The following is a 15,629-nucleotide window of genomic DNA, read 5'->3' on the forward strand; positions in this document are numbered from 1 at the left end:
GCGACTTCACGTACGGCATGAACATATTTCATACTAAGCGTATGCTTGGGTATAATGACAAAAGAGTCATTTACATAAATACATTGAGAAAAATAAAACCGCTACACAGCATGTATAAAACTTTTGAACGTACCTTCTGCAATCGGTATGATCAATAAACATATGAAAAAATTCGCAAAACGTGTAGTAATTTTTAAGAATGACATTTTATCTCACTTAAGCAAACTCGTGTTTATGTCTTGGCCAAGTGATCGTGAATGACCAAAATAAAGGCAACTGCAGGACATTTATGCTTGGCAAAAAGTTTCACATAAAATAAAGAGCCTTTATTTTTATTTCCGTATGTATCATATTTTATTGTACTGCATATATCCGATAGCAGAGCAGATATAATAAATGAAATGCGTAGTCAGCCAGATCTGACACGTATCGGAGAAAGGTTCGTCTAATTTGAGAAAATGTACGAGTCATGTGTCAGCGACACACATCGGACCAAATGGGATGTAACATACTATCATCGTATGTGTCGCATTTGTGTAGAAATATGATAACCATATTATGCATTTGCATATCCAATATAAGTATACTAGTACGTACAATCGCACAAAATGTGCGCACACTCTCACTTGGCAATTGAGGAGTTGTCCGATTGCGATTTGATTATCGTGGTTTGTTTGTATAAAACTATAAATATATATGACCTATTTTATCGATTTAGTAAGAGCTTTCTTTGTCAAGTGAAGTATACCGTTAGAAAGTTAGCAATACGTCAGTAAATGAGTAAATATGTGCTAATCAAGCTTTGTGATGCAGATCTATGAAGAGTTTGTTTTCGTCCGTTTAATGTGTAACACTGCATGTCATGCAATTTGTATTTGAAAGTGAAACCTAATCCACATATAAAAGATACATAGTAAACTTTCACTTATTCGATTGCAGTAATTAATAGATTACAAACAAGCCGGTCAGACATTCTGTTTAAGTAAGTTAGTTGAGGTATACTTATTTCAGGAAGAATGGGACACGTAATATAAATGACTCGTAAAGACCACAGGTGGTTAGCGTGTGGCTATGATATGTATTCGAAAAACATAATTTTCGCATAGGTAACGCCAGTTGTGCATCTTGTTATTTCTTAAAATTTGACCTAGCATTTGTAAAAGAGCGCTGCAAATTGATGAAATTTTGGTTGTTCAAAGCGATGCACCCCGTTTTCGGGTCATTGTTAGTTAATTTCTAAGGGTTATATATATACGTATATTTGATAGTGATATTTGTTTTTTTCAGAGAAGTTGTTTTTTCGTTATAAATATATTATTTTTTATTTAAAATGATGTTTGCACTGAACAATATCATAGCCACACGCTAACGTCTGTGGTAAAGACGAGCACACTAATTGAGATAATACAGATATCCTGTTTTTTAACATATGCTTAATTCTTTGAAAAAGAGTGCACTTACTATTGCAATCGCAACATCCCAGTTGGATAGTGATGGTTCGTAAACGGTCTTTCTCACGCTCTGATTTAGAACTGAGATATCAATATGCGCATCAATATGGAGAACATTTTAGTGTTGCAAACTCTTTTTTCATTTGAGCAATATGCACCCAGTGAATTCATTAATATCAAACTATCTTTGAACATGATAGTCTTATATATGAGTGCTATTGGCATAATATGCTAGTATACTAACTCGAGATTTTTATAACAAAAGGCTTTTCACCGTTGTGAATATTTTTTTTTAAAATAGAACATCTGTTAATAATTCTTTCAAAATAAACATAAAAGATGGATTCTGAAGTATGCACGCTCAGTCTAAGCATTTTATATCAATTCATTGGTGCAAAGTAATTTAACAACGATTGCAATTTTTTATTACTATTAAACTGCCAAATGTCAAAAGCAACATACATATATGTATCTTATTATACAATAAATAGAAGGACACAGCACATAAATCGAATACGTATCATTACAAAATCATAGTTTAATCAAATGAACTAAATTTATGTACATACCTACTTGTAAACATAGCGGTAAAAAAATTGCGAATGGACAAAATATACATTATATATAGTTTGTTTATCCCAGATGAACATTTCAATACATACTTGAGTATGCGCTATAACCACTTGCGTATCACATGCTTATTCTCTCGGTTCAATAGATTTCCAGCATGATTCGCAAATGCGGCTATGCATTTAGTTCGTTCATTCCTTAATTGACTGAGAATTTCGTATAACAATGTGCCAATAATCAAAACTGAATACAATACGACATTTGTAATAATGCAATACCAGAGTCATAAATCATACGGACACACTTATAAGTGAAAATATGTGATAAAGTGGGAAGTATATTGCAATTATTATTGCGATTGTTTTAAAATAGTATGGTATATGTGTGTATACAAATAATTAGTAAAGGCTTTTGGGGAAGTCAATATGCATAAGTGTACATTGTTAACATTCATTTCAAACTGTTGACCTATCAAAAATATTAACAATTCTGATCATGGTAGTCCAGTATGCATATAATACAGTAGCCTTGTTTACCTTCTCCGAAAATATATATTGTGTACTTCAACAACAAATTACAGGGCCCATACATCGTTTACAATATAATATAGCAAATATTAAAATGAGACTCACATATGTGCAGGAATATACTCAAACACCTTTAGCACGAACACTTTCGAACTCGTACCGGTAACTTGGATTACAATAGATGAAACATTTACTTGCGGAAACAAGGTAAACAGGCCACGATATTCGTGAATTGAGAAACAACAAAAACCCGAGTAATAATATTACATACAACTCAAGCGTGTAATATATACTTATTTAGTTTGGGAGTACACCGTCGATGTTGTCGAGCAATAGCATTTGATCGCAACACATTTCTATTTTTCTGTTATCGTGTTACACTGTTTTTGAACTTTGTACTACTTTAACGTATAAGTATACGTACGTCCATATTGACGAACGCCCTGTTGCGTGAATAGAGCATCACTGTATGAACGTAAAAAATATTGACTTCAATATATCAATCACTGAGTCAATTATTGTTCTTTGTTCATTTTATGAGCACGTTATTTAAATGTGATGACGATTATTAGTCATTCCGATCATAACTTGTTGATAAAACAAAACAGCAAATAACTGTGTAGGCAAACGTTTATCTACACATCAATAGGCACAGTTAAATAAAGCTGTTCATGCTACGTTAATTTCAAATTAAAGTATTCCTTACAGTCGCTTAAAAATTCTTTCTTGTGGACTGGTGATTCATCATTTTTTTCAAATGCAGCGTTTGATTGTGATGCTAGAACTGTTCGCTTCACCACAGTGGAATATTCAGGCACATGTGCTGCTTTCTCTGTCAGAGTCACGTATGAACCACTGTCGTTGTTTTCTTAATCACATTCATAAAACCAATGTAAAAGGAGTATAAACACCAGTATTATTGATATATGTGATCAGTTACCTTGTATTTGTAAATGTAAAACTTACGTAAATTATTACACTTTACGTGTTACATTTAAGTAGACGATGTGAGATATAATTTGTCTGAAACAGGCTTACACTTTTTTAGCTTTTACACGTCTTTTAATTGACTCTTTATAATACTTTCTTACCTAAGTGGACGCTTTCGTAACCTGCATTGTCCGCTTGCCGACGTTTCTGGTTAGACCTAGTATACAACATATAGAACGTTGTGGTTTATTAAAATTGCTGCACGTTTGAAATAAGTTCATCAACACAGGTGGTGTTAATTGATCGTTAGAGGTAAATGGTGTGAAATTGGTGACAGTAATTATTCGTGAAAGTACAACAAATCTTTCGGCTCGAAATGCATATTGAATATATGAACAGTTTATATGATATATTTGGGTACTAATGTATTGAATTGTGTTGCGTTATTTTAATCCATTCATGAATTATAGTTTTAAATAGTACTCGCATTTTTATTCGCTTACCTAGCTGGACCCAACTCATCGTATTGCTTGTCTGAAATAAAAATAAGCTTTAAACACATAACAATACTACTATTAGACTAAATAGCATATGAGTCATAATTTTACTGTATAACTTAATGCTTTACATATTCCTTAGTAATGTGTTATCAAAACAAATGATACAATGCAATTCGTTAATGTCAACAAATATATTTGCAATGCCTTACCGCCATCGATACTTTCATATTTTTTATCTTCAGATCTTTCCTTCTCTATGTCTGACCTGCACAATATGTCGGTATTGAATATGTAATTAATGCCTTGGTTTTGAAAGTATGCAATACTATAACTTTGTCAGGAAACAATGTGTTTGTTTAATTAATGTATTGATACTCTTATTATAAACACACCGCAAATATCTAAAAGAACATAAGAGCAATGTGATGATGATTACAACTAACAAACAACACAACTTTTAATCAGAATAGTATACAGAACACATAACAATAAATATGAATACACAATCCATTTTATTGTCACTATTTGTCAGACGATAATAAAATAAATAAAATGATAAGCATTCTCACTTTGGTCGCACCAAATCAGCGTAATCTCCGCCTTTGTCTTGTTCATCTGGAAATGCAATTCGTTCTGGGAGATTGGGGCATATTGCATGTGCGTTAAGCGTCGTCCCAGATAAGCGTATGCAGTCTGCACAGGCTTATGTGAGACGACACTTTCATCCTAAACTGGATTTTGTTTAGAAGATACATTTTTAAATGAAAAGGCCCATAAAAACGGAAAAGCTAGCAGGGACTATATTTTACACACATGCATGCAGTCCGGTTTCGACACAACGCAGTTCATATAATTCGCTGATAAATCAACACATGTGTTTTTTATATCGACACAACAATGTCTCCTGTTATAAGAATACATTTATGCAGAGTATTCTTGTGTTTAGTATTTCTACTCGAGACTCTAAACGGTGCAACATCGATAATTCTCTATGAGTACCAAAGTGTATGCTTGAACCTACTCCGTGATCCAGAATTACGTAAAAAAACTTTATAAAATCCACAAACCAAACCATTATATGCCTATAATTCACATTTAACGCGTCAATCTACCGACCTTTATTTGCCATATTGATTCGAAGTCGCCACACAACTATAGCAGCGATAACACATCCAACGACCACCCCGCCCACCACGGCACCAACTAGTATAATTGTAGATGATGTTGATGGTGAGGCTGAAATAGAAATCATGAAAATGAAAAGTATTACGATATGTGCGTTCATTAAAATTATTACAGCATTTGTGTCAATTGCATAATACTTATTGTCATGTATAGGGTTATTATAATTGTGTTTTCTAAGTTGGATTTATTTAAAACAAAATCATCATTATAAGTACGGAAATATATAAGCTTGCAAAGTTAATCTCCAATAACGTGATGCCGATTGTACGAACGTCTCATGGACTATCGTCGCATTTGTTGTCGTTCTTTTTGGAACCATAACCCGCTATTTAACATAAATGGATATACCATGTTTTCTGAAGTTTTGTTTAAAATGTAGAATATTGTATTCATTAAACACTTTGATCTCAGCTCACCTTTATTATCCTGTAGTGTTAGAGCGGTAACTATACTTGTTTCCCCCGATTTACCGACTATATTTTCAGCAAACATCTTCAATTCATAGTTAGTTCTCGGGATCAAATCTTCGACAGTGTAAGACGTCTGTAAGGTCGGAGGAACGCGCTTGTCTGTCCAGTTTGGAATCAGTGCCGCCCTGTATCTGATTACAAACCATGGGTTTGCTCCGCCAGTATCACCTGGTATCCACTCGACAGTAAGTGAATTGTGTGTGATGGAACCGTCTTTTATACGGAATGACGTTGGCTTATCGGGCTTTGCTGATTAAACATTAATCATTAAGGAAGTTTAGGTAACGTGTAAAATAGCTTTTGGAGCTGTCTAAACTTAATAGATTTGAATTAACTGTGGATTGTATGACTAGATTTGAAAATATGTTGTTAATTTACAAGTTTATATGATACTACTAGATGTTCCGTTGTAACTCACTTAATATATCTGTTAGGGATGTACACACATATAGACACAGTTTAAATCGAGTATGATGGTGAAAGATTCCACAACATTTTAATAACAAAAAGCTACCTCGCAAGTGAATATAAAACACTTCCGTTGTAGATCCGAGTATGTTGGCTACTTTCACCTGATATTGACTGAAGTCATTGATATCCAAATAATTAATTGTCAAGTTAGTTTGCATTGTATCAGCAGAAACGCTGATTTGGTACTTGGTCTCTTCGGACAGCGCCGCCCATCTATCGCCTACACGCTTTGACCAAGTGATGTCTGACACGTTGGGTTTCGGATAAGCCTTGAATGTGAAGGTGAGAACAACCGAGTCACTGGGAGCCTTATAAAGTGTCGTAATCGGAGGTGATAACGGCGATGATCTTGGCGAACCTTAAAAAAAACAATTTTATCGCGTGGTATATACTATTTAATGGCACAACATATGACTGAAAATTAAACAGACAATAACAAAACAACTAAATAATAAAATCATAAATTTAATGAGGTAGGCTAATCTTTTAGAAAAATCTTACACGTACATTTTACTAAGACATTTATCGCGTGTTCTTCTAACGCCGAAGTATGAATGTTATGTGCTTGGCATTTATAGATTCCCACATCATACTCGCATCCGACGGGGTGCGTAGGGAATGTGACTACGTAGCCAAGTTTCTCCGCAAGAATTATTTCACCGCCAGCAGTTGTATTTACAATGTTAATTATAGGAGCTGGGTTACCATCTGCCTCACAAACGAATATTACAGATGTGTACTGATCGACAAGTATGTCATTTGTTGAAGAGTTTGCGTGAAATGTCTGTATGCGTGCTCCGTCTGAAAATATCAGTGTAAGAAACACAGTAATAAACTGTTATCAAAAATAAATAACTAAAAAACAATTAATGATTGCTACATGTTGTCGTTCATTACTTAAATCCGACAATCCCAGTAAATATGTTTGTTTTATCGATATCTTAACATTTGTATAGTCATGCAATTGCCATGAATATTAAAGATAAGAGATAAAAATACTTATATAGAAGCGTACATTGTACATTTAGGTAGAATTGCGATTCACCGTATCCTTGTGTGGAAACATTTCCTGATGGCTGCATGGTGTTGCTCGCTATACATTTGTAAATACCTTCATCAGTTCTCGCTACATTATTGATTACGAGTACTTGCTCTGAGCCTACGGTAGTGTAATTCTTAATTCGAAGCCAAGTAAAGTTGTTGGCAACAGGATTACCCACACTAGATAAATTGCATCGTACGGTGAATGTTGCGTTCATCACTGTGGATCGATTTTGAAAACGCTGAACTGTTGGAGGGTCTGTAAAACAGGTCGATTATGACATCGAAACAACAATACGTAACAAAAATATTGTGTCAAAACGAGATCGTTGTGATTTATATATGTTTTTGTCTGTATTACACTATATTTTATTACACGTTTCTGCTTTTTTGTTCTTTTTTTTGCATAATTTTATCGTTGATTATAAGTTACAAGTATGCTCGATTGATAAAACAGATTAAAGAACAATTGTACGATAATTGCTTTCTCCGGGAATCACAATATATCAGACATGATAATAACGTAAGGTAATTACCAACAAAACACAAAAACAGTTTAGATTAGCCTTACATAAGACGGTGATGAACAGTGTTTTCGTAATAGATTTTTCGCTTATTCCAAAATAAGTTTCGTTGATCGTGTTAGATGCTTGGCATGTCCATTTTTCATCTTGTTGTATATTAGTGATTCTGAGAGTAGAGGAGTTAGTTTGTTTCCCTATCCAGGACACCATAGCCGGAGGATGAGCGTCACTTTCACATACGATGCTAATGCTAGAACCTCTCAGCACACTGATAGAATTATCAGTTGGAGATGCTTCTGAAGTGTCGTTAATTGCGAATGTTATTGAGGCATGGTCTGAAAGAAGGAATTCTGTTCACATTAACGACACAAGAACGAATCTTGCTAGAACCATCATAAATAGCCTAGTAAAACTTGTGAACACACAGCATCTCGCTATGAAACTGTATGAATATGAGCTTCTATGAACATACAATCCACTACTCACGTATCAACCATTTAATTTATTGTGTGATAACTGATTTTATCTGGGATATGCATGTTCTTGGTTCAAACCAATTAAAAACAACAGTAATAACTAAAATAAATTTTATTCAACTTACATAGCACGTTCAACTGTGTTGTTTTTACCGATGAACTTGTCTGCGCTGTCGTGTTGCCATTTAATGCATAAAATGTATTGATGGCAAAACATGAAACGTTTTCACCTGTGAAAGTACGGTTAACCTGAAAAGCAAATATCGTCCCGTTTGTTACTCCTTGCGCGTGCATCCACTGGTATGCCGGAAGTGGGTAACCGGAAGTTGAACATTCGAACTCAACGTGTCTCTTTTCTAGTAAAGTAACCTGGTCAGACAATTCCGTACGGTTCAATGAGATTTTAGGCTCGAAAACAGCGACTGAAATGAATAAACACAATCGTTCACAATTTAGAAACAAGATAACAGGTATATGTTATATTAATATGCAGAGAATGTATATGACATTAAATATATGGCATATTTTATCTTCTAACGATATACATAATTATATATCGTTCTTTGTGCTTCGGATCCGGTTTGTAATATACATGCAACGGATGTAGAAAACGATTGGAATTACTTCCCACATTTTATGTTTTGATGTGTAAAATATATCAAGCATTATATACAAAAAACATTATTTAAGAAGGCAAATTAACTAAGTATAGATGCAGATGTGAAGATTAATAGTAACTTACATTGAACATACAGTTCTGTCTCTGTATACATAGTACGGTTAGTATGTTCGTATAGCTGGTTGGCAATACAGGACAATTTACGTCTAGCATGTGTCTTTGGGATAAAGCTCAACTTGCTTGTCGCAACGTAATTGTTGTATGCATATGTGGACATATTTGTGATATTGACGTTATCTTCAAACCAATGAATGGTTGAAGCCGGTTTGCTCATAGAAGTGATACATAAGTAGATCGATGTCACATTGTGTACCGGGTAGGTAATCATAGTGTTGGGGAAAAGAGTAACCGATTGCAGTGGTACTGTAATGCACAAATAAAACAAATGTATGTACACGAACAGGCAAACACATACAATAGTGACTATCAAACTATAGAGGGAGTCATAACCTTATCCTTACTTTTAAATGAGCTTTCTTTCTTTAAGTTTGTTAGATACAATTGATATATTCGCTAATCAGTGGAACATTTTTGTCAAAATACAACCAATCTTCTACGGATTAGTTTTGACAATACTTGCTTCTAAAACGGTAACTAATTGTGTTAAATACAAACGAACAGTTGAGTTTCTTCTATTGTTTCATACTTTGTGTAAGCCATTTTCCAGGATCGTTTTAGATAATACGTTTTTAAAATGTATATTTGCATCTGATAAACAAACATAATTAAGTAGAATCAGGTATACCATGATAAATTATATTCTACAGGTAATGTACAACTTAACAAAGATACACCACACGAATACAAAAACTGCACATTTATGACACATTTTTCTTTCTGAATACAAACATATATGTCATACTTATCAGATCGAAGGTCAAAAACGTCACTTGTTGCTGCGGCGGTGAATTTGTGTTCGTTGTTCCGTCAAGGGATACAAACGTGTTGTTAGCCAGACAGGACACTTGCCCTTTTACAAAACTACTGTTAAATTGCAAGAGAAGCTCTGCCCCTTCTTTGTCACCCCAAGGGAAGACCCAGTGGTAAGACGGCGGGGGATATCCGCTAGCTTCACATTTAAAATCGACCGATGTTCCTTCTAATATGGTAACGCTATCAGAAACGGCGCTGTTGTTTACTTTGATTAAGGGTTTCGAAACGGGGTCTTCAAAGAAAGGAAAATCAAAACTTAAGCTGCGAAATGTAAACAAATCAACACATTGTAATAAATCATTTTATCATCAGATCATCATAAACCACGTAAATTAAACATTATCATACCGAGTCCTATTTCAGCATTGTTTAATAACATTTATTTACTAGAAATGTAGTTTTCTGGAAATTCAATAGTGTTTTACATTTTATCATTTCCACAATATCAACAATGTTATGTGCAATAATAAGGTTCATGTTTGACTTTTCTAATAAATATTGTACATTTTACGAGTTTAATCATCAACCGCTCTGCATTTACATAATTATGTTATGTTTGAAAGAAGTAATGCTCAATTCTCCTTTAATACAGCCCATACTCATTACACGCTTAATGGCCATTCACTTTTGTAAACAATTTATAGGCGCATTTAGGGAGAATCCTCGTCCGCCTGATTTAAACTGATCGTACAAAACGCACAAACCGTGTGTTCTATACAATAAAATAACTTTATAATGTTTGTACACTTAAGCAATAATTTATATTTCCAAAAACACGCATACGTACATGAATAGTGTACATAAATATGTACATTAAAACTTGAAATTAACTTTTTATCGTAAACACGAGTGTTAACGATTTTGGTTAAAACAAATCTTAACTGTATTGCAAAACCTATCACATCGACATTTTACATTTCTTAAGCACTTAAGCTAATAGGTCAACACTTTCATTAACCCGGAATAAGATTCTAAGAAACACATTTTGTAAAGTGGGTTAAATTTATTAACAACTCAAATACTGCATGGCAGCGAAATTGAAAAAAAAACTCGTGTGGTGTTTTGAAAACACGCTGCCCATACAGCTGAGCAATCTACAAACACAATCAAAACAAAACGATAGTACTTACACTGTATGTTAAGTATAGAAGTATTACTCAACTCTATATGGGTAGTTTTGTACAGGTATTTAGCAATACATGTTAAATTCCTTGTGTTTTCCGCGTTCGGCGTAAATATCAAAATACTAGACGTGACATCAGAGCTGTAGACATAGTTGGCGTTTTTCGTGATGTTGTGTCCGTTTTCAAACCAGTCAATACTCGCCCCAGGCCGACTCTTAGAAGTGATACACGTGAAGTTCGAAGAAACATTCAAAGCTGGGTACAATACGGGTTGCGGTGGAAATAGACTAACATACGTTAGCGGTACTGGAAATAAAACCATCAGGTTGTATATTGGCTTACTTATTGTCACTAAATCTGATTAATCAATCATAATTTAAAATACTATTGTTTATGTAAGATATTGCTAACACATATATATCCACTAATACTGCGTCTTTTGATGGGGTCGTACTTTCATTTGTTTTGCGTGTGAAAAGTCTTGTCAACTATTGACATAAGAAACACGCCCATATTTGTACTGACGAATACGAATACAATAATATTTATATCTGATCCGAGTCTTTTAATTAATGTTTGTTAAGCCCTTCTTGTATAAGAACTCCAATGTGTTGTGTATTAATGATACAACGGAAGATAGGTTATCTGTTATTTTTTTGGTTGAACGTGTACTGTGGGATAGTTATACTACCCTAACGAAGTAAATAGGGAAATAATAGAAGAAAGTGGAGAGAAAAGAAAGAAAGTGGAATATTAGAAAAGGAATTGTGGATGAAAAGTTCTGATTTTGCATGGGAACGTTTATGGCAATCAATGTTATTAAGAACATTCTCGAGAAGTGTTACTTTAACATTCACCCATACGGCATTTACGACTCATCTGCTAGTTCGACATATACAAGAACAATCCTGAGATCGAGATTGTAGAACAATGCTGGCTTACAATACCACCTAACACCGCGTGTCTTAGCAAGTTTTCTACAGAGGCATGGTTAAAACAAACTATATAGAGGACCCGTAATGGGATGCTACACACTTAAAGGGACTGTCAACCACGACGACGTAAAAAAGAAAAGTTGTAAAATACAGCATTTTTTTTTAAATTGTTAGTTTATATTGATTAAAATAATACGACTGGTATATTTTATTGCTTGATAAAAGTTGTAAAGTTTTCATATTTTCAGTATATTTGGTAGTTAATTTTACTGGGTATGTCCACCAGGTAACTATCAGTTAACTATAAATAACGCCCGTAGATGGATCATCATCGTCACGTGGTAAACCCAGGCATGCAAATTGTGCATGCGTTGTGAATTGTATATATCTAATGTAGAAAATGATCAATCTGCTTGCGTTATTTATAGTGTGTATATCGTTATGTCACCTATTTTCACGATGTACTTTCGATTTCCCAGCGCGAAATTTTATCACCAAATATATTGAAGATATGAACTTTTTTTCAAGTAATGTAATATACCAGTCGTGATATTTTAATCAATATAAACTAATAATTGTGAATAAATACGGAAGTTTTCAACTTTTCTTTTTTCGTCATTCGTGGTTGACAGTTCCTTTAAAAGTAAATGTGGTTACCGAGCAAAAATATGTTTTGATAGATAAGTTTACAAAATCATGTGACCCCCTGGATGAGGACAGTTTTGACCCTATCGGTATGATTTAAAAAACATATATAGAGGGCAACAATCAAATATTAATCACCTTAGCCTGGTGATTTCAGATGAAAAGATGTTTAAAGCTATTGTGTTGGATGTTAGCCCCCGAGCGTTGCCACTGTTTAATACATCGACATAATGTAACACAACGTTGCAAATGACTACTAAGCACTGTTACCACATATAACAACCTTGTGGTTTCCGAGCAGTTATTTCACCTATCGTTTATATTAATAAAAATGCAGACAAAGAACGTCTTAGCTGAAAGGGGGAATACTTTTGTAATTTTAACGTAGGATGATGCAAATAACACACGAAAAACTTCATATCATAAGAGTAATGCACGCACCTTTGAATGTTGCATAATGAAAAGTGAAGAGAAAAAGTATTTGTCTACGGACAGACAACCAGACAAACAAACAGCTGTAGGACAAACGTCTATGCCAATTCCACTGTACCCCTCGTTACTTCGTAGGGTAGTATTACTATCCCACAGTTAACGTAAAACCAGGAAAATAACAGATGACTTACCTTCCGTGGTATCATTAAATGCGATTGCTTTAATAGCAAACAAAAACATAAAATATGATTAAGCCGGGTTTCCATGAAATTTGCTATTAGGGTTTAATAACACGCCGGGTACGTGACACACGATAACAACTGTTTATTACGAAGCCGAAATAATGAGCGGGTTATTTATTAATACCTGCCAGAATGCTTTCGATATCACTTTATTAAGAAACAGTACCTAAAATGTAATGGGGTTTGTCGTTATTCTGCTTAAATATTGTGTTTGTTTAACTGATCTCCTCGTTACCTATTTAAGTATTATATAAACAGGCATACATAAAATTAACGTTAGTGTCCGTCGTATCGCTGATTAACAAGAAAATCGAGAAAATGACGTTACTAGAGTAGTGTCAGTTCATGTTTGCTCAATAACAGAAGCTATTTTCTTCGGCGAATGAGAAAACATTTCAGACCATGTAAATAAAACGACGGAATTGAACGCAGTTGGAAGCGGAACAAAATTGTACCGGTGCTTACGTTGCACGTTCAACTTTTGTTCCGAGATCGCGAATCAAGTAAGCCAGGTTAACAGCTATTATTTTGTAAATCGTGTGTAAAGTACTTAGGTTATTCATGTCGAATAAATGAAGTTTGTAAAAGCGATTACATAATACGGTTACACTTTACTGGAAAGCATTTATACAAAACAATCATTCAAATACATATTGAGATCGTACCCGCATGCTATAGTTAATTCAATGGACTGATTTTAATAAAAATGTCGCTTTTGTATAAGCTTAAACAACCGTCCATATTTTATTAAATCAATTCAATTGGGTAATACAAAAGTAACATTTATACAATATTAACAGTAACTTACTTAGAACACTAATGATATGTGTGTTGCTGTACATGGTCGTACCAGCAATGCTTGCCGAGCAACGCCATCGTTGTTCGTCGTCGGACATCTTGACCGTATTGGTTGCACATGCAAACAACGTAATATTGCAAGTACACGTTATGTAGGAGTTTTGGCTCTGACTACACTTTCCATTGGAATACTCCTGAATCACAGCCACGGTCTCGTTGAAGCCTTTATTTGCAACATGCCAGGTTACTATTGCCGAGGAATTTGGTAGGGTGCATTCCAATTGCACTCGTGTATTGATGAACGCGTCGCCGCCTGTTAATTGGAGTTGAGCATTCGCCGCTGAATAAACATTTCATCAATTAGCATATTGAATATCTATGTATATTTGTTCAAAATGAGACTGTGTTACGGATGAATGTGGAATACTGACCACGTGTTGTATTGGAATGACATTTTTTATATCAGAGATTTAAACTCTTTGATAAAATAACCATACGTTGGTTACCACTTGTTACTGGAAAGTTCATTTCTGTATTTTCTTATTTTGCACATAGTAACAATCGTGTTAACATGAAAATGAGTAAGGTGAGGGAAATTGTACATCCATTCTTTTTAATAGAATAGTTGCAATACAATGTACATGTTCATCTGTGTAACTATTTGCATATTTATGTATTGGCGAAATTGTACGGTTGCTTGTCTTCTCTATAGATATGTTTTTTTAAAGTAAACTGAAGAAAGAAGGAATTTCGATGCATTAAGAACATATACACCTCCATGCTATGCACACGTTCACGAAAACCATACAGGAATAATTATGTCTTTTGGGTATTTAAGATATCAAAATAACTGAGTGGTGATGCATTATGAAGTTATACGCCTTTTCCGGAGGGAACATTAAAGCAGTGTAGTATAAACATCCGATCGAGTCCCAGTCTAACACAATTTTACCAATTTCTCCTATTGAAATAAAAACCTTATTTTATTATTTATTATTTATTATTTTTAGTTTAATTTGATGTGCACAGATTTGTGACTTTTTTGTAATGTCTTTATATCGAATTAAAAGATATATACTTTTTTTAGATGTCTGCAGAACTGCAAATATGTTCGTTACAAGAAGAAATTAATGTATACATGTATGGTTTTTGTTTTGTTGCATATCAAGTACGTTTATGCGTACTAGATAAGTTGTATGATACGCAATTAAACATATTTGTAAATGCTTAAAATAAAACTACAAGATTTAAACATAACAAATACAATGATATATATCAATTTACCTTTTGTCACGCATAACACACCAATAAACAGTGCGACAAAGGCATCCATTTCTTATTGTGACTGTGAAGTATAATTTGAAACTAGACTTAAGCAAATAAATGTCCGCCTTGATACGAATAATTATCGCCTGATAGTTTTCTCAAAAATGGATAAATAAATTACCTGTTTCTGATTTGATATTAAGTATTCTCAAATAATTTCCGTCATTTCACAGATGTTTGCATGTTTTGAAGTTTGTCATTAAATACTTTATATTGATAATTGTAAACATTGGAAATAAAAGGCTCCAGTGAAAAATCGAGAATAAAATTCAAAAAAAAGAAAAAAAGTAGCCTACAACTGGGTTCGAACCACTGACCCCTGGAGTCCTGGAGTAAAAGTATAGACCATTAAGACCACTCGGCCATCTGC

The 15,629-nt window shown here is 34.0% G+C and overlaps 1 protein-coding gene across 2 annotated transcripts; it reads right to left on the reverse strand.

Moving 5' to 3' along the window:
• Positions 1-1,860: 1,860 nt before the first annotated feature.
• LOC127833281 (hemicentin-1-like) lies at positions 1,861-15,354 on the reverse strand. 2 transcript variants are annotated; one of them, XM_052358449.1, is made up of 17 exons: positions 15,218-15,354; positions 13,944-14,273; positions 10,888-11,187; positions 9,687-9,989; positions 8,888-9,187; positions 8,271-8,567; positions 7,717-8,004; positions 7,120-7,404; positions 6,612-6,905; positions 6,148-6,462; positions 5,580-5,882; positions 5,095-5,214; positions 4,548-4,593; positions 4,188-4,243; positions 3,982-4,012; positions 3,640-3,695; positions 1,861-3,416 (listed from the first exon to the last, which is right to left on the reverse strand). In XM_052358449.1, the coding sequence occupies exons 1-17, from the start codon at positions 15,264-15,266 to the stop codon at positions 3,223-3,225; spliced, it is 3,567 nt and encodes a 1,188-aa protein (XP_052214409.1). In that variant the 5' UTR covers positions 15,267-15,354; the 3' UTR covers positions 1,861-3,222. The 2 variants fall into 2 exon arrangements, with proteins under 2 accessions (XP_052214409.1, XP_052214408.1); XM_052358448.1 differs by having other exon boundaries at positions 4,548-4,611.
• Positions 15,355-15,629: the final 275 nt, after the last annotated feature.

The sequence above is a fragment of the Dreissena polymorpha genome, chromosome 6 (assembly GCF_020536995.1).
Source record: "Dreissena polymorpha isolate Duluth1 chromosome 6, UMN_Dpol_1.0, whole genome shotgun sequence".
Classification (NCBI taxonomy): domain Eukaryota; kingdom Metazoa; phylum Mollusca; class Bivalvia; order Myida; family Dreissenidae; genus Dreissena; species Dreissena polymorpha.